Source organism: Pleurodeles waltl, chromosome 9, assembly GCF_031143425.1.
Source record: "Pleurodeles waltl isolate 20211129_DDA chromosome 9, aPleWal1.hap1.20221129, whole genome shotgun sequence".
NCBI lineage: Eukaryota > Metazoa > Chordata > Amphibia > Caudata > Salamandridae > Pleurodeles > Pleurodeles waltl.
The window spans coordinates 225,357,932-225,378,469 of NC_090448.1; the positions used below are offsets into that span (position 1 = coordinate 225,357,932).

General features: G+C 45.9%; 1 protein-coding gene across 3 annotated transcripts in view; it reads right to left on the reverse strand.

The window, feature by feature from the left end:
* EOGT (EGF domain specific O-linked N-acetylglucosamine transferase) overlaps window positions 1-20,538 on the reverse strand; it is a 264,417-nt gene that overhangs the window by 91,678 nt on the left and 152,201 nt on the right. For all 3 annotated transcript variants that reach the window (XM_069206579.1, XM_069206580.1, XM_069206581.1), the window contains 2 exons: window positions 7,016-7,102; window positions 1,483-1,551 (listed from right to left, as the gene is read on the reverse strand). In XM_069206579.1, the coding sequence (XP_069062680.1) occupies window positions 1,483-1,551; window positions 7,016-7,102 (156 nt within the window). The remainder of the gene's footprint in view (window positions 1-1,482; window positions 1,552-7,015; window positions 7,103-20,538) is intronic.

Consider the following 20,538-nt stretch of genomic DNA (forward strand, 5'->3'; position numbering starts at 1 on the left):
GGGCGGACTGGGAACCCAAAGCAGCCCTGGTGATTTTATCACCCAAAGCAGCAAGCAGCCCTGCCGATTCAATGGGGCCAGGCCTGGGGGGAAAGGGGTCGGTGGAAGGCTAGTGAGCCGAAGGGGTTGTGGGCTTGCCGCAAGTGTGAAGCACTGCTGCTTTTGTTACTGCTTTTGTTACTGGGGGCCGATCTTGCAGCACCGCTGTAAAACCAACCAACACCACTGCAAAACTGAACCCCTCTGCTATAAAACTGACCCCCACCCTTCCAGCCTCCCAAGCAAACGCCCGATGCCTGTTATAGCCAGTATGGGCCTGCTTTTCCCCCTATTTGGCGAATCAGCTACACTGGATGCAAAACACTGCAATATGCCCTAGCAATATGCCTTTTTTAAGACTTTTTCGATCTACGCACACATTGCATTGGCTTCACTCTCTTCTTTGGTTCCCTATAATTAGGTGCATGATCTTCAATATCCTATGTACCTTTCACAAAGCGTTGCACCACATCGGATCTCGATTTACTCAGAAGCAAAATTTAAATTATTAACCAATGTGCACCCTCCGATCAGCAAATGGCAATCTTTTGACAATTGAGCAAATTAAAAGTCTCAGATGTGGTGGAAAATCATTCAGTTTTCTAGCTCCTAAAATTTCAAACTCTTTACTGATTTCTCTTCAGAAACCCAAATCTCACCTAGTGTTCAGGAAAGCTATTAAAACTTGCTTATTCACCTTATCCAATATATAATAAGCTGAATCCACTGAAATTAGATAAGCCCCGGGATACCTCGGACAGGTCATTTGCTGCACTATATCAAATTTTATAGTTCATTTATTCAACCAAGTCTACAAAGGAATCATACCTGAGCACAGAGTGATTATCCGCACTATCACTTTCAAGACCTTTCACAAGGGTAAGATTTTTGTACTAATCAATCCCTGTTAATAATAGCATCATTGTTCATTGATATGTTCCCTGGCAGGCTTCTCTGAGCACAGAACTTTGGGGGTCATTATGAACACGGCGGAAACAACCGCCGTGTTCATGCTGGCGGTCAAAACAGTCCCGGGGCACCCCCTCCACCAGCCTTTTCCTGGCAGGATATCCCACCAGGAAAAAACTGGCGGGAAATGAAACATTATCCGCAGGGTAGCACCACTACCCTGGCATATGGTGTTTCATCCCGCCGCCAGGCTGCCTGACGGTGAAAGCCTGGCAGTGGGTGACAGCTGCCGCTGGCGGCCGTCGCCATGTTTATTATATGGCGGTCCAGCTCGCCATGCCGGCTGACAGCTTCAGCCGCCACTGCCGGCATGGCGGGCCGAACCACCATGATCGTAATGAAGGCCTTTGTGTTTTGATGCTAAGGGACTCTCCAAAATATTGCAAATATTTTACAGTACCTCAGTCTGAAGACTGAAAACCATGTGGTTAGGTAAAATTATAGAACTATAGACATGAAGAAAAGTAAGCTCACCTCAGTTAGATTCAATATTCTTCGGTAGTCCGTACTGCGCATTAGAATGGTGACCCGAATTCTGCCATCCTAAATTTAGTGAAAAAAAAATGTTTTAGTAAATTTGTTTGGTTTTCATCCGGCAAATTGAGCACAAATTCACCACATATGTAAAAAATGACGATAAAATGGGTAATAATTGTTTACAAGATAGCTCTGCACACTATAAAAGTAAATGTATTTTAATAAGAAATCCATCTACCCTGTATTTTTGGGACTCATAGCAAGCAAAAAAGGGTGACTAGGCACATGTATGTTTCAGGGTCATGTACGTTATCTGACTAATGATTTTAACAATAAACAAAACATTAAAAGAAAGCATACAGTAGAAATATTTTCAATCTAAAGATCTACGACTATGTATGAGATCAAAATGCATATGTAAAAGTCAAATGCAATGACAAGAATACTGTTGTTCACACAAATGATGAGATCTCTCTCTTAATGTGACAAAGAGAATGAAAGAAATTGTGTTTTTGATTGAGGAGGGTGAAATCCCTTCTCAAGCAACAACCACAATCCTAGTCAGGGTGAGCCACAAGAATCACTAAGTTAACCTACGCTTAACCCTCATGTGGCTCGGCGCAAAAGCAGTCAGGTTTAACTTAGAGGGATTGTATTTATGCAGCACATACATACAGTAATACAGCACAAGAGATATCACACACCAATTAAGAAACGTAGAGTAAAATGTAATAAATAAAATGAGGCCAAAACAACAGAAACACAATCGGGAGAACCGGAGATATGCAATTATAAAGTTTTAAGTAAAACTAGCACCAAGAAATAGAAAGCACTAACTATGAGTACCTGGTCTTAATAAACCAGGACAAAGCCACTTGTCCAGGCCAACCGTGATGCAGAGCGGGCCAGATACAGGGACCAGGTTAGTCCAGCTGAAAAGGTTGCCTTCTCAATGTCCTGCGTGCAGAGTTAAAAATTTCAGGATTTCACACAACAAGCTCAACAGATGATAGCCACGGGCCCAAGTCCTGGGGAGGCACCTCTTGGGGATTAGACACTAACTCCAGCAGAGGCCAGCAGGGCTCAGGCAGATCTAATTGCAGGTCCAGTTGCAACCGGTTAGATAGGCAGTTACAGAAAGGTCTCTGGAGCTTGTTGTGTCCTAGTAGCTCAGAACAGGAGGTCAGTCAACTGATCCTTGGAGTCACCCTAGCAGTCCTGGACTCAAGGAGATGGTCCTCTCTCCTTCAAGCAGCAAAGCAGGCCTCAAGCAGCAAGGCAGTCCTCTGAAGAACAAGGCAGTTCTTCTGAGGTCTTTCACAAGTCCAGGAGTGTACTGATGAGTGGCTCAGTAGGTCCAATATTTATACCTGGTGCCACCCTTTGAAGTAGGGGAAACATCTAGTCCACCCACACATCTAGTTCTGAAAAGCTCCTTTCTCTGCCCAGCCTCTAAGAGGTCTAAGATGACAAAAGGATGGTGTTGAGTTCCTTTGTGAATATAATGGAGGTAGCCCTTAGAAATATAAGTTGGAAAGGGAACAGCTCCATCCCTCCCTCCCCTGTGGCAGGGTGGAAAAGGGTTTATTTTGCCAGGTCAATTTGGCAGTTTAAAACTGCACTACAAGCAGCAATGACAGGCCTGAGATGTTTTAAAAGGCTACTTTTAGTGAGTGGCACAATGAGTGCTGCTGCCCACTATTAGCATTTAATTTACAGGCCCTGGGTACCTGTGGTACTATATACAAGGGGCTTATAAGTAAATTGAATGTAGCAATCAAGCGTAAGCCAATTGCACCAAGTTTTTCAGGGAGGGCACAAGCACTTCAGCACTAGTTAGCAGCCTTAAAGTGAACAGAGCCCTAGAGCCAACAAAAACGGGTTCAGAAAACAGGAAGGGTGAAAGCAAAACATTTGATGTGACCCTACAGAGAGGAGCACGTTCAGCAGTGAATGAAAATAATGGTCAGTGCTTTAGGTGGGCAGGGGCCCAGTGTTTTAGTTAGGCAGTGACCTGCTAGGGTAGATCCTCAGGAAAGCAAACAGTTGTGGCTAGTGAGGGCAGTTTAAGTGGCAATCTAGCTAATGCCACAGTGGGTGCCAGCTGAATTGGGAAGGCTAATTCCCTGTTGGGACTGGCAGATTCACCTTAAACCCTAACAAAGGTTCCTCACAAGTACCTCTACACATCTTGGATTCGTAGCATGCAAAATGGACATCTGTTTTCTGTTATTTTGTAACAAGGAAGACACTTCTGACCACTCTCATCTCCGCAGCATCCCTCCGATCTTTGTCTCCATTTTATGTGAATTATTTTGCTACTACACTCACCACAGGTTTAACCGATTTATTTGTTGCCATTGTAGCACCTCCCCTTCTGCAGTACTGCACGAGAAACTCTAATGTGCATTTTTCACAACACATTCTAACAATCTTGGGTCAAAAATGCAATAACAGAAGCAACTTGATAGTTTTTTCCTTTAATATTTATATTGCTGAATTTTTGGGAATCCATTCCCCCCTACCCTTGTTTGTCTGTGGGATTTCATGAACTCCCTTTTTACGTCTTTGTGTATTTTTCTGCACTTCTTTCATCACTTATACTCTTTACTATAGTCAACCAACAGATACACATCTGATTTTCATGCTGAATCACAGTGGTTTATACTTCAAAATACAATAACATATGCAAACATAAAACACACCAAAATTACATGTTTTAGTTTATTGATTTTGTAAATTACATCTGGTACAGAATAACAGATTGTGCTTTAGTGCCCTGGGAATTGTAGGTCAGCCTTATCTTAACTGCGTGGTACATTTATCATGAATATACAGAATCTCCAGAAACAAGATGGCCACCTTTGCACATACATGAGTCTCAATTAAAGTGCACGTACGTCATGACATCTCTGCAAGCGTGCTTCATGACACATGCATATGTGCAACAGCCATATCAGAATGGTAAATTAAAATGTAAAAACTAAATACATTAAAACGAAATGAATGTGAACCACAGAAATGGATTGCGTGGCCTGTAGACCCTCGCAAAAAGAAAAATCTCAAAGAATGAGTTGTGGGCAGTGGGCAGCATTAGGGAGAGGCGGAAGGGCATGTATGGGTGAAAGAAAGGAACGCCCAGGAGAACACAAACAATAGATCGAGCGTCCCACCAGCAGCACCTAGTAGCTATCCAGGACCTTGTAATAAAATAAAAAATAAATAAATACATAAAACACCAGGAGTGGAATAGGGAGTGAGGCAGGGAGCACTTCGTAGTGGCAAAGGGGGGAATGAAAGGAAAGCAGGGGCAGAGGGAAAAGCAGGGAAGAGAGCAAAAAAAACACATGGACTCCAATGGAGTGCAGAATATAAAACAAACAAAGTCACCTCAAGAATGCATTCTGAGGCTCTCATCAGGACATTGCAAGACTCAAATGTTCTTTGTTGTGACAAACGCAAGAATATGGTGAAAAGCCCACTGACTGAAGAGCCGACAGCTGAGACCGACAAGTAATCCATCCAATCATGAGCAAGAGCTGATCCAAAACCTACTCTAAGTATATGTTAAGCACTGGAAAGAAGAGGTCTGTCAAGAGGCAGCTAAACCGGTCTACAGCTGAGACCTAAAAAGTAATCTTTGGTGTATGAATTCAACAAAATATGAATTCTACATTAACTCAGCGAGTTCACTGAATGGAAATGTTTGATGTTATTGCAAAACGTAACGCAGTCAGGAATAACCGGATCACAAAATCTTAGCCTTGTTTCAAAGTATCAGGTTTGGGGTTTCTTTCCGATCCTAAATCACAACCACTATGTGGAAAAATTAGTTGTAGTGAGTTTATAGGTGGAAATGTGATCGTGGATATACTGAGGGGAAGTTATTTGGGGTGTCCAATGGGAAAGTGAACACCTAAAAACTGATATCTTTTTTTGCTTCTCAAAGTTTCTAATAGTCTTCACACCCAATATGTTGACCTTACTATAATACCATAAATACAGGGGGTAGACAAAAGTGTAACGGTTGGCTATATCATCTTCCTATCTTAACATCTACAAATAACACGACTATGTAGCCGAATGAGATGAGATGGAAGTGAATTGGATACTCTGGTCCAATATAAAGACAACCTTACTAGAGACCACTGTGGAATCTCACTCGCACATTCCTTGTGGCATGCTTCATCATGGAGTTGTTCACCCAGAATGACCATCCATCTGGAAGGGCTAAACCTTTAAGAACTTGATAATATAAATATCAGGGATCACGTGAAGAAGTTGTGGTGAAAATTACTTGTTGGGTTATCCCAGAGATAATATTTGTAGTGAGTTCTCTTGTAAGGTTTAAAATGGGATGACACAAAGACATGAGGAATATTCAGTGTCATCTCTCTGTACATGTTAAGACAGATTTTAGCTTCTCATCAGCATCACATGGCCTTTGTCAGGTCAAAGATCACCCAAATTCAATGTATCCTAAACCAATGTGTGAAGTACTTGTGTCAGAAAAATACAGTCATATATAGATATGCTCTCCGGATGTAGTAAACCAGGCTAATTTCTCTGGTAGGATTTTAGTAAGGCCCCAAAGAGGTTGAGAAAAAAGGCCTTCCTTGTAGGCCGTCTTTGTAGTGACCCTGTCATCAAAGGAAGCAGTCCACTGATAACACCTAGCTCGCCCCTGACCAAGATTTAACTTTCTTTCCACGTTGACATGTGAAAACGTGCTTAGGAAAAACACCTTATGCCCCCATGTGTGCAGGGAATGCAAAGAACGGATGTATTTATGGGTGAAGAAGTTTTGAAGCACATTTTCACTATTCCTACCTTCCGATTATTCAACCAATAATTTACAGAAGTTGAAGTAGGCATGAATTCTGTTACTTGATTAAATTTCCATAAGCACTGAGGAGACTTTTTAACAAATCCACTTAAAGTCTAAATACACCCAGGGCATAGTCAAAACCTACAAGTTATTTTCCACTTGTAACATTGTCAATTGGCACACCGGAATTTTGAAGTGTTTGCAGACATATCATGAGAGGCTCCATGGTCAGATTAATCATTATTTTACATCTCTTCACCCGAAGCTTTTTGCCTACACAATTTCATCACCATTCTTAAAAATATAGTTTGATGAAAATGACGTTGTAAGTTTTGTTACAGTAGGCAGCACCGTGTAGAAAATGATAGGTTTCTTACAAAAAATAAAACTGCACATCTATAAACACAGAATGGCAAGGGTAATTTAAAGGTGTTATAACTTAAGAAGTCTACTTTAAGTCACTCAAGGTTGTCCCGAGCACAAGTAACTCTCTTTAAACTGATTTTATTAACTATGCATGTGCCCTTTGAAATATTCACCCGGTATGTGGAGCAAAGAGACATTTGAAAATATGTGATTTTATTGAACCTTTGATTAAGGCTTATAAATCTATCCTAAAAAAGGTATCAGTAGACATTTTTTTGTTGTAATAAAAAGAAATTGGAGGCGAAAGGACAATTATAATTCAAGGATATGTCTTACCTTACATCCTTCTTGCGTAACTTTTAAACGATGTAATACATGCTGGGAAAATGCTCTAAAGAGTCCTGTGCTATAACAGCCTGTTATCTGCAAAGAAAACAATGATTTGTGAAAATGACTACACATCCAATATAGGTCAATATCAAAGGTTTACTAACCTGAACTATACCAAGTCCCTCAACTTGTTAGTACTTTCGTGATCTGGAATTGAGATAAGTGCATACATTTTGATCTTTAAAACCCTTTGTTCTGTGTCCGATTTTGGACAAAAAACATAAGATATAATGAGTGATTTAATGACCAATGATAATTTCTAAACTCTGAGTTGCTCAGTGCACATTCACAACCTACTTAATGGTCTAAACTTTCTTGAGACATGGGTTTCTTGAACGGGGACCGCACTAACAAAAATAACAAAAACAAACGGGCAACCACCTCAAGACTAGTTTTTGTGCTCGTACAATCAAGAAGCTAGGTGGCTCGATGTACAAGTATCTGTAAGTAAAGCAAGCATTGGGCAAGAAGCAATGCTACACCCTCAACCCACAGAACACTATCTGAAAAAGAGAAATAATATCCTAGCTATGGCAGCTCCAACTAGATTGGGCAATAGTGTTCCACATGTTCATTCAAATCCATTTTAAAGGGCATGTCAGAGGAAGACGTAATCTACCTCCTATTCCAATGCCCTGTAAGGAAAACGATATGGCCAAAGCCCCCATTCAAGGATAATGGCATTGTGGCATAAGATAACATTTAACCTGATGATTGTCTGCAATGTCTTCATTTTGTAGGAAAAGAGGATAATGATGCACTGAGCAAACCAAATACAAAAATGAACCATACAATGTATTATTTCTATCATGTTATTTTGACAGCTACTCGTAAAATACTGCATTAAGTTGGACCCAGCACACAAAGAGAACGGCAATAGTTTGTGTAATCGTTGACCAATGCAACTTTGGTCTTTGGCAGGGCATTAGTTTGTTGAATGGTTGAAGTGTAGATTGAAGCGGACAAGGGAATTGCTGGGTGAGTAACGTGAACTGGACCACCGAGCTGGTGATGATGTCGGTGAAGATTGGGAAGAGCAGATGGCCAGCAGTGTGGGTTGGGTATGTCACCCGTGGGGTGAGTCAGTGTGTTCAAGTTGTCTAGGAGGTTGGTGGTGTTTGGGTCGGTGAGGTCCTCCAGGTGGAAACTGAGGTCAACAAGCAGGATGAAGGAGCTAGATTTGAGTATGACGGGGCAATGATATCTGCGATGGAATTTCCACATTTAGCACTTGGCCTAGGATGTCGGTAAAGCTGGATTCATCCCAGGGTGGTGTTGTTGGAGACGTGCAGTTTGAATGCCAGGTGTTCCAGTTTCCGTAGGAGTCTGCTTTGGTGAGGGAGCAACAAATGCATTCACTGTAGATAACTGCAAATTCTCCTAAAGTTTGCTGGTCCTATCCTGTCTAGTGATCTTGTATCCCAGCAGTGATGGCAGTTCCAATGTCAAGGGCTGATGCAAGTTTGAGCCAGGTCTCTGTGAGGAAAAGTATGTTGTGAGTTTTGTGAGAGAGCAGGTGTTCTGTCTTGCGCAGGTCAGTAGGGTGTGTCTGTATTGCTTGGTAAACTTGGTGTGAGTGTAGTGAGGAAGGGAGGAGTGATGGCTGGGTTTGCAAAAGTGGCAGGTGGCGCAGGAGACCGCACTTTGATTGTTGATCCGAGTGGTCTGACAGCACCGTGGTGAGATGCGTCCTAGGTTCAGGACATGAAGGGATGAGGTAAGACAGCATTGTGGACTATGTGGGATGGCACTGGACCAGATGTCCTGTCGCTTACCACGGATGGGTGCAGACAGCCTTGCCTTTTGTGCGCCTTTGACAAGCCAGCAGTGCCTATTGTTGCTGCCATTAAGGTGTGGGACAGACAGAAGTTCCTGGAGCAGTTGGTGATGCATGGCGTGGCTGGGGCGACCAGCGCGACAGATACAGGAGGTGGTGGCTGGAAGGCACAGGCGAGAGCATGGTGCAAGGGCACCAACATGCAAAAGCAGAAAAAGAGTCGGCAAAAGTGGCAAAGAAAAATTGGCAAAAGCTGTCAAAAAGCGGCACAGGGAAAAAGCTGTAAAAAGAGAGAGGAAAAAAGATTCCAAATGTGTAAGAGGAAGATTGCAAGAGTAGACAGTGAGAAAAGCAGGGCAAAGGAGCAAAAAAGCAGTAAAAGTCACAAAGAAAAAGAAAGTGAAAGTGGCAAAAAAATAGGAAAAAGTTGTGATAGAAACAGTGAGTAAAACAGCAGGCAGAGGGAGGTTGGTCCTCAGGATGAGCAGCAGCACAGCAGAGTTGCAAGGTCCAAAAGGGCTGCGAGTGTCCCCAGGGCCAAGACAGTCAGGTAAGGCGGTTAGGCAATCACTTCCCAATCACATGCAACAAAGCAATTCTTTATGTTTTTTTAGGTTTCACTATATGAAGGGTGGGAATTCAGCAATAATAAGGTAGGAACACAGAAACTTAATTCTTCATCATCCGTCCTCTTTTCCTATAATGCCATGTCAGGATGTGAGAGAAATCCAGGTCAGAGGGTCCCAGAGCAGTCAAACTGAACTCCAATGGTAAGAAGTGGTGTCTTTCACCATTGGTGTCCCGGGGTTTCAAAACTGGTGACTTCCAAACTGGGAAACAGGTACCCATTTTTAGCGCTTTATTCTGCAGGTTATGAGGCAGAGCAGTGCAAGAGCTGCTCAGGGGAGATGATGTGAGCTAGACTCAGAACTCAGCAGCACAATACTTAATAAAACACTTAATAAACTGCTGCCCAGTCAATGATTTACCTATAAAAGTACTTTATTATACACAAAATGAAATACTTCGAACAAACATATACAGACTGGCAGGTGGAAATGCCTACGGGAACACCCTCTAAAGAGTACCACAACCTACAGAGGCCATACACCAAAGAAAGGTCAAAAGGTCAACTAATTCCTTAATGTGCTCTGCTTCCCTTTGCTGGAGGCAAAGTCGGTGCAACAGCTGGCCTTAACGCCTAGAAACACACGAACCCACTTATGCGCCTGGCAAAACTCGAGGGATGCATGAACAAAATATCACGCCTATTGGCTTTGTCAGGATGTTCCCATATTGATCACATTCAAAAGCTAGATTCTACCCTTATAATACATTTCAATCACGAAAATATTCAATGGTGGAATCAGGAATATGAACAGATTTTAACTTTCATTATTATCCGAAATATGCATGGATGTCTACTTTCATTTTAGACGTAACAGTCCAGCACAATAAAGCATTAAAACAGTGAAGATTTCAGTTTCATAGTTTTATTTCTACATTAACACGGTTGTCTAGCAATCTTAGAGGACCTAGCAACAAAGGGCTAGGCACTCCAGATGCTATGGGGAAAAGCTCCAGCTCCCCAGTTTTAGAAGTGCTCGATCATGTGTAAAACCTTTCTTGGGGTCACTCTTCATGTGATTCAGGAGATACAGGATGTGACTTCTTTCAGTGGCAGCTAGTGTAATTTGAAAGTGGTGAGGCGTAAAACCAACTAAAGAACAGTGCATGCGAGAGAGCAGAGTGAGCTGAGATGAGAATTTTGCAGGGGGATACACGGAAGTTCTTCCTCGAGAATATAATTATAAACTGGTGTAAAATGGCCCATTTGTTAGTGTAGTTTCTGTTCTAAATTGGCAAGGCATCCCTCACACCCAAGACGTAGTCTGTGGGGAATGGATGGACTGGGCTTAGTCAATATTTATTACTCACACTAGGACAAACAGGATTTAATTCTAAGACTGGCTGATTACACAAACTGGCATAAGCACTGACTGAGGGGCCACACCGTAAGACTGCAATTCCCAATGTTTTGTTTTTAAGTTGCATGTATTTTTCGTTGTATGTGTTTGTTTTAAATGTATTCACTAAGAAGTGAAAAGCCAACAAAAAAAGCTGCAGAATATTGTGCCCTTTTCCTCACGTCTCAGACCACGTCACCACATTCAAGCAGTACCTGCACGCGAGGATCCCTTCCTCCCCAAGTTGCACTCGGGATCACAGTTCCCATATTTATTTGAATGTACCTCAATGTGAGTCACTGGCAGAGCTTGCGGCTCAGTGCCTACCTGGGAAGTCAAGAGCCTAGCTGATGCCAGGCAGTGGCAGTCTTCTGCTCCAAGTGTTGTGTCGTCTATTTCCCATGCTGAGGGGTAGATGGCTGACTCATACAACCTGGCTGGGTGATGCTGATGCTAGGGGTCTGACAGGCACCTCAATACTTTATTTGGAGTCCAATCTGAAACTTGTAGCTGCTCAATATGAATTTCTGTTAATAGATCTATACTTTTGCGCACAGAAGCATGCATAATTACAAGGGGCTGTCATACGTGAAAATGAAGACAAAAGAGGTGCAGTGTATTTTGTTAAAGCAGGGAAGGTGGGCTTGAGCCCAGGTTTTCAGGTTTCACATTGTGCAATATAGCCCATAGATGTGTATGCCTTCATCAAAGGCTCCTCCCTTCACTCACCACTTACCACACTCACTGTCATCTTGTAGGGTGGGTGGCTGGCCAACCTTAGTGCAGCACGACAAGCTGCAGAAGAGGCCGATACCCACTCCTGCCTCTCCTTAAAAACTATCTCTAGCCCCCTCCACTCCATCACCCCCCCACCCAGCCTATCCCATTCACAGCCGTCTCCTTCAGGCCCCAAAGCTTCCCGTGGAGAGAGTGGACTGCGTCCATCTCTCCACGGGGCCCTCCATCGGGACAAACACTCAACACAAGTCTCAAAAGTGTAAAAGGCCATTTATTAGGACAGGCTTGCTTCATAATATAACATTAACATAACTGGAACTTTGAGTGAACACTTTCTTCTTTTACCTTTTGAACTCCCCTGTCTTCCAATCTCACTTCATTCCCCACTTTTCTCTGTTTACCCAGCATCCCCTTCCAGTCTCCTACGCATCACCCTTTTGCATTTGTCTCCTGCCTGAATCAGGCATCCCCCACTCTTTCATCCTTCACCTGCTTCTTTTTCCCCGTTGGAAGGGTGGCCAGGCCTGCGTCTGACCCTCCACCCTCCCATATACTGCCACCCAGCATAAACCCTTTAAGCGTTTTGCTGCCCCACCAGTGAACCCACTGCAACTCAAAGAAATCAAACAGGCTCACTCTGCCACAGCTTTCCTCCCCACAAATTAGTCAGCAAAAAACGCAATTCCAACATTTAATGCGCATTCCCCATTTCTGACAAATGTATCCCATCACCCCTGAAAAGCCTCTGTTCGCTCTCCTTCATCCCTTCGTGTGTCAACACTTTGATGTCCTATGTCCCACAGAACAACCACATAGCCCGAGTGAGCTTTCTCCTGGCCGGTTCAATAGCCTTGTGCTTCAAGGCTCCTCTTCATTTTCTCCTGGGCACAAACTCTGTCCATACCACACAAGTCCCATGATGCATATTCTGCTTCAGTAATGCCAAATCCCGCTGTATGTGTTGCAGTAGGGTGAGCCCCGATAATCGTACCAGATCATTTTCCCCTAGGTGCAATACCAAGACAGCAGGACTACCCCAAGTCGGCAACACTGAAGTTATAAAAGGAAGCAAATTGCCCCACCTCATGCCACTCTTCCCCCACCACAAAACCTCGTGTCTGCTACACAGAAGTCCCAAAGATCGTCCATAGACTTGCTTCTCTGCATATTTTGCTGCCCAATGAATAAACTAATGTCCAACCAGCCATGTCACCACTTTTGCTTCCTCTAGGCTGTACACACAACCAGGAAGGATAAACAGATGTCAGTGTAGGACAGAAAAAAATACCCCCCACTCCCTCAATGAAAACCACCCCCCCCCCCCCCACGGCACAAACTGTCCTGTCCATGGAAAATACTCCACCTCAAGCCCTCACATATTCTCTTGCAACACTTCGACTGCCATCTTCCAATGCGCCTGATTTGGTCCCAGTCCCAACCTGAGCGAGCCGCCACAGTAACTACACCAATCTGGAACAAGTGAGTTCCAAAACTACCCGCCTGCCTTCCAATACACCTCAAAGCCACCCTCAACACAGCCAACAACTGAAAACATGTAAGCTTCTTACCGTTCTTATAGCAGGAAACACCCACTCCTTGCTTCTTGAAAGAGTCCTATTCTTGTACAGGACATGCTTACCCCTCCCCCCCTTTAGCTAACCATATCCACTTCCCTTTTCCCAACTGATCCATTTTTGACCACCTCAACCAGATGCCCAAACGCACACCCTGCATCCGCACGTCCCCCTTTCGTATTCCACAATCTTTTCCCACACCTAGCAATTCAGACACTCGAAAGCCCCGAAAAACATCCATGTCATACACAAACGAAAGAAAGTGCTACTTCATACGCATCCACACAACAAAACGGCAACACATGTAACAGCTGTACCAACAGGTCAAATGTAATAGCCTCACGCTCCACCCCACCTGACCCTGATCGTGCCCTGCCCCAACCTTTCCATTTTTTTTCCAAAATGTCATCCTTTGCAGGGTCCCTGCCAAAAAACAACTTTCCATAAAAAGACACACCTGCTAACTTGCCCCCAATCGTGGCTGGCGACAAACCCTTGTGAATCAGGAATATTACAAAATGCACCACTCACGCCTCAAGCACACCCTGCCCCTGCCACCAGAAACGCCCTCCATCCACCTCAAAATCCTGAACTTCCAACCATGCTAGGTGATAACACCTTAGAGTCGATTCTGCTAGCAACATCTCCACCAGCCTCATGACCATCACGCCCCCCACTCCCAAATGTCTGCTGGGACCCCAGTCTTGTGCTCTTCTGCGCCCGGGTCAATGCATGGAAACACTGCCACTGCGAATGAGACAGGGAATCTGCGATAGAATTGTTGACCCCAGGAATGTGTGCAGCCTCAAATATGATGTTCAAAGACAAACAATGCAGCATGAATCTTCACAAAAGGCGCAGCATCGTGAGATCCCTGGCCCTCTGTCTGTTCACCAGATCAACCACTGTCAAGTTGTCAACATGAAACATTACAATCCTGTTTGCCAGCCTGTCACCCCACACTACCAAAGCCACCAACAGTGGGAAGAATTCCAGAAACGCAATGCTCCTGCCCCGGTTTAACCATTGCGCTGGGCAAGGTTCCGCGCACCACCGTCCATCACAAAAAAGGCCGAAACCAGAGGCCCCTGCCGCGTCCGAAAAAATCCGCACCTGCCATACAGTGTTCTCTTCTCGAAAAGCCATGGAAACCCCATTAAAACTGTGTCAGGAAAAGCTCCCACACCCTGATGTCCTCCTTCAAACCCACCGTCAGCCGAATCCTGTGATGAGGAAGTGATGCTCCAGACATCGCCAGCCCCATGCGTCTACAAAGAAAGTCCTAACTCCCCAGACCACCCTACATGCAAAATGAAGGATACCCAGGACCTGTTGTGCCACACGCAGTCATATTCTCCATCTCAACCTCATCTGTCGCAAAAATTGCAGGATTTCTTCAACCTTGTCCGCAGGCAAATGCGCCACGAGTGCCACCGTGTCCAGCTCAATGCCCAAAATTGTCAATACGCAGCAAGGGCCCTCTGTCTTTTCAGGTGTCAGAGGGACCCCAAAATCCTGCGCCAATCTCTCAAAACACTGCAAGACCTTCCCACAAGCACCAGAATGTGGTGCCCCCATAAAAAGGAAATCATCCAAATAGTGTGACATCGTCCGATGCCCACTCACCTGCACAAAAACCCACAGCAAGAAGGTACTGAAAGTCTCAAACAATGCACAAGAAATTGTGCACCCCATGGGCAGCACTCTGTCCACATACATAGCCCCTCCCAACTGCATCCCCAGCAAAGAGAAATCCTCAGGGTGAATAGGGAGCAGCCGAAAAGCTGCCTTGATGTCACAGTTGGCCAAATCAGCGCCATTGCCGTATCCCTTTATGAGCCTGATAGCGTCATCCATGGAAGTATACACTACCTTGGTATCCTCCGGTGAAATAAAATCATTGACTGATGCCTCTCTAGCCATGACAAATGGTGTATCAATCGAAACTCCCCTTTAGTCTTCTTGGGGACCACACCCAAAGGTGAGACCATAGGATCATCCATAGGCCACCCGTAAAAGGGGCCCGTAATTCTGCCCTCTGCCACCTCCTTGGTCAATTTTGTCACTACCCCCTTAGGCATGGCCAATGCAGACTGCAAATTCTCCGCCCATCTCTTTGCCTGCGGCCCTTGGTACCCTACCCGAAAACCCTGTCTGAAACCCCATTCCAATTTGCACACCATGTCTGTACCCTACCCAGCTTAAATGGAGCAGGTGCCTTTCAGCCCAGGAGCGCCTTGCCCTCCCCTGCCTCTGGAAGATCTCCACTGCTCTGCCAGACTGGCCAAGGAAAAACATTGTGTGACTGGATGTCTCCCCCCACATTTGGAACATTGATGCTTGAATTTGCAGGGGTACCTAGAGCAAAACCCCTTGTTGAAGTTCCAGCATGCTCCTGAGTTAAGCAATGGTGCTCTTTGTGCCTTACCCGCCCAGAGTGGGACGCTGCTGAAAAGGCCTATATCTCACCAGAAGGCATCTAGCTGTATGGGTGAACGCACCAGACTGCGAAGAGGCCATCCACTGCATCCATAGCTCCGGGTCCACATCTCCCCACGGTTTTTCAGGATTAACACTCACTCTGGCCCTGAACTCCTCATCATAGCTCAACCATGCAAAATCTCCAAAATGCATTTGGGCCTTTCGAATAATGTCCATGTACTTAAACATGGCTATGGCTCTGTCTGCATATTTTTCGCAGTAAATAGTAGCATATATCAGGAATGCCAAGGTCCAATTATCCATAGTAATGCGTACCCTAGGCCTATGCAACAGTTCCCATTCTTCCTCTTTAGAGACTTCTTTGGCCTGAATGTCTCTATGCAAGAGCCGAAATACGTCAACATACTCATGCTTCCAGATCCGCACTTTTACCTTCTCCGCCACGTATGAACCCCAGTGGCATTGCTAAACCCATGTAGGGGAGCTGCTTCTTCTGGCTATCCCCTTCCTTAACATCACTTTCTTTGACCCCACTCACCACAGTATCCCCCATTACTCCCTGTGGAGTCACAACCTTCTCTGCCTCTTGGTCCTTGTCACTCACAGATACCACACTTGTACTAGGTGTGCCATGTACTGAATCATCCCCCACCTCAATAGACTTATATTGAGCCGCACCAGCCTTGCCCCTCCACCCTCCCCACGGTGACCACCAGTCGCCCTTACCTCGTACTCCGTGAGTCAAAGTGCTCTCCTCCGACAAGGCATTGGGCCCACCGCCTCCCATGCACAACACCTCCCACACCCCTGTGCCAGCCTTTGATGGCTGCAAAACAGGAAAAGAAGAGGAGGTTGTGACTCTCCTGCGCCCTGTTCCCCACCCATGGTCCCCCTCTCACCTCCTTTTCGCGTATCTCCCCTTCTTCCCATTCCATCAGATCCTCTTCATAGTCCAACTCAACCACATCCTCCATGTCCATCCCCCATTCATCATTCCCACCCTCAGCATCCACTGCGTCACGCTCGCAGACCATCCTGTGGCCCCCATGGAGTCTGCCATCTGCGTACTTCGTGCAGTACCGCGGTGTAGAGAAGGCTGCTGAAGACCCCTCTATTGCTTCGGACCAACGTCCAGGGGATGTGATGGGCCCCGTTGGCTTTGCCATCTTTCTGCCAACCTCTGTTTCTGATGTTGACTCCCTGCACCACACCTGGCCGTATGTGCCATGTGCGCCTGTTGCGCTGCCAGCACCACCGGCCACACCAGCCCCTGCTCCTTGCCCTGCTCCTCAGCCGGGACCCATACCCAATTTCCTCGCTCCAAGCTATGCCCCCTGTGTACCTCACTGCCCCCCCCCCCGACTTGAGCTTTGCCTGCCTGGTCCGCCTCTCCGCCTCACCCCTTTCTCTGTATAGCAGCGCCCACTGCTCCTCTGTCTCCACCACTAGCCTCCCCTGCTTCTGTATCCTGGCCTTAATGTCCACTGCTGACCAGTCAGTGGTAGGCTGCTGCTGAATCACCTCCCCTCCCCTGGCCAACCACACCTGACTCCATATGCTCCCCAGTGAGCCCCAGTCCAGACTCCCTCACCCTACTCTCAAGTGTCCTCCCATGAGCCCCCCTCTGTCACCTGTGCCTTCTTGCCTTTGGATTTTCCTTTGTTTCCCCCCCGCCCTCCAGCTGTGCCCTTCTTCCCAGCCCTAACAGGCTGGCCAGCAACTGAAAGGTCCAGGAGCTGCTCCAGGCGCCCAGGCCTCTGTCCATTACCAGGGCTGCCATGCCCTGCAGGCAGGCCCTGTGCACTGGGCCCAGGTGCCTGCCCAGCTGCAGCTTCCCCTTGTCTTACCCCTACCTTCTCCCCCAGTGCCCTACCGACTATATTGGGACCCGGGGAGGGGGATAGGGGAGTGGATGCACTGCGTCCCCGCCACCCTCGGACTTCCTTCTTCCCCCCCCCCGGCTGGCAAGCGGCAGGCGGCAACTGCCACCACTACGCAGTGTGTAGCAGCGCACGTCACGTGCTGCATCCCCAGCTAGGCCTGGTCGAGTACACCAGGCCTGAGGAGGTCACTACGGCCGGCTTCGCCTATGACACGACCCATGGCTTGTACAGCTGCCGCGTCATGTCCCATGGTCATCCCTGACCTTACCGCTACTCTTTTCCCTGGGTATCAGCTCCAACTTTAGTGCAAGGCGACAAGTTACGGAAGAGGCCGATCCCCACTCCCGCTCCTCCTTAAAAACTACCCCTAGCCCCCTCCCCTTCCTCCCCCCCAGCCTTTCCCATTCACAGCCATCTCCTTCTAACCCAAAGCTTCCCATGGAGAGAATGGACTTCGTCCATCTCTCCACGGGGCCCTCCAGTGTGAGAAAGCAAAAATGTGTTGAGCACCATATATCTCCACCTGCGCATTTTGGCTGATTACTTATTTTCTGAAATGCTGTTCAAGAATCTGAATAAATGCCCCTTGGATGCTGAGGCTGCCTTAGCACCTGTCAAAAAATGTGTTTCCAGTGCAGATATTTGAGTCTGGAAAGGTTTATTTTTGTCAATGTCTTTGATGTTTTACATAGTTGCAAACTCTACCCAATAGTACTGGAGCACTTTAAACGAGCACCTGTTACATTACACAAGGCCACTAGCATTTTTGAGTTTTAGGCAAATTGAAATTAAGTGACGCCGAGACTGAAACCGGAGTCCCCTGCCCTAAAGTCTGCAGCTCTGAGATTTCTTACTTTTAAGGCTAAAGCTTTGTTACTTAGAAGTTAACAGGCTTTTGTTCCAGCTTCTACTCCATCAGATCACTTACTGATACTTGCCACTGCCCACCACTGCTATATAGGAAGCCTCGCTCCGTGCACTCACTGTAATCCCACCCTTTACCAACTCATCACAGGGTGGGGTCAATGATGTTTGCTTTTAACACCCCACCCACCCTGTGATGACTTAGAAAAGGGTGGGAGGCAGCAATGATTGATTAGCTGCCACAGGTGTTACCAGGCTGTTGCTAACAATGCTTTGAGCTGCATTAAAAAGCAAGGATTCCAAGCGTCATATGTGGGTGGCCCCAGAAGACCCCGATTGTGGAAGGCCAGGGCTGGTGTAAGGTAAGCCCTTCTGCCTCCACGAGGTGGGCACATGCGCACATGTCTGTTTAAAGTGCCTGGTTACTGCCCGAGCCTCACGTAAGCAAGGATCAGAGCATGACATCATGGCACATGGAAACAGTCAACTTTGCAATGCTATGTGAATTGCAATTATTTAAACATATCACAAATGTGTATCCGGATTGTACATAATTACATAAAGACTTTTTGTGAAGGCTTTATGTAGCATCGGGGTCGACCTTTGTGATAAATAAGCCAGGGAAGTTGGAAGGGCGCAGCCCCCACGCTCAGAGTCAGCAGCTGCCCCCGACTTCTTTTTTAAAAACGTTTTGACTCCTTGCACAGAGTTCTTTTCCTCTTCTGGCAAATTCCATGCACACGTCATTTTTTGTTTTCACTGCTCTGATCCTTCTGGGGCAATATCACATCAACATGTAAATATCAGAAAGACTTTGCAGGGTCCACTTGCACCCTCCTTTCTTTGTGCTCCTCCGGATGCATCTGCACACTTTGCAATGGGGCAGTGCAGGACCCCAAGTCCACATCCTGTCAAAGGTCTCTCAGAAGCACTGTGTATATAGTATTGCAGGAATTGGGGTTCCTCCTCGAGGGGTATCCACCAAAACACTAGTTCACTGAAGTCACAGGGAAACCTCCCCTTCAGGTCCCCAATATGTCTACCCTCTACTGTCCCCCAGAGAAAGTGGGGAGGCCAGTGGTGGCCCTGGAGACAGGGTCCAACAGAATCCCAAGACATAAAAGCCTGGAGTCTTCTCTATCACACAGTGGTCCAACCTTCCTCTTCTCACAAAGTTTCTCCCTTGTGCAAAGATTTAAATGGGGAGGTGGACAGTTCCAGATGGTGGGTGTCTCTGCCCAATCGAAAAATTCCTCATCACTCCTCCACCCTTGACAGACACTTCCCAGGAACAGCCCTCAGGGTGGCTTACCTCCACACAACATCTTGGGTATTTTCAAAATAACAGAATCAATTAGTGGTCTGCAATATGATTCTGTGTCTTAGCTCCACCCCACCCAACACTGATACTGAAAATTGATTCCTCCCTTCTATTACCTAAAGAATTTGAAAAGAACCCCTGGTGTGAGTGGTGATAGAGTTCTGTCGTTCCCCCAGTATTCCTGTAAAAGGGGCATGTCACGGCTTGTCACACTGTTAACTTATCACCATATGCAGATTTCTAGAGCCCTCTTCCTCTACTAGGAGACATCCACTTCCACCTTAACTGGCCCATTGTTCACAAGTGACTTTGAATTGCCAGATGACCAGCCAAGTAAATAATGTGGTCCAGAAGGGTATTTGAAAAATTCAATGTCATTAGGGCTGACTCAGGGAAATATTGCAAGAACTAAAAAGTATGAAGGAGCGCAAGTATAGGCAAATTAATGTTTTATTTTAATTCAAGAACCTTATAAAAAGTGAAGTCCTTCATAGCATGTTGTGCCAATCTAAAATAATATTTAGCCCAGTTTTCACCCAAACTTTAAATACAGTTAAGTACTGCAGATTTATACTTGGGGAAAAATAAATATAACCAATTTAATCAGGGTACCGTATGCATCTGTGCTCAGATGCCAGGCAGAGTCAGATGGTAGTCTTCCTCACATATGTACCTGTGTAAGCAGAAAAGTATTTCTTAGCGACCTGGGCAGCAGTAGGCCTTATTTTAAAAAGGCAGGCACTGGTGGTTATCACAGTATGTGAGACCCAAATAGCAAAACTCACTAACAGCAGCAGGCCAAATACCAGAGTTCCAAAATCACAACATTTTTCAGGTGAGGGTCATGACAAATTGGGACTTCTTAAGTATTTTTCTTCCATCTCAGTCATGCCCAACTCCTTA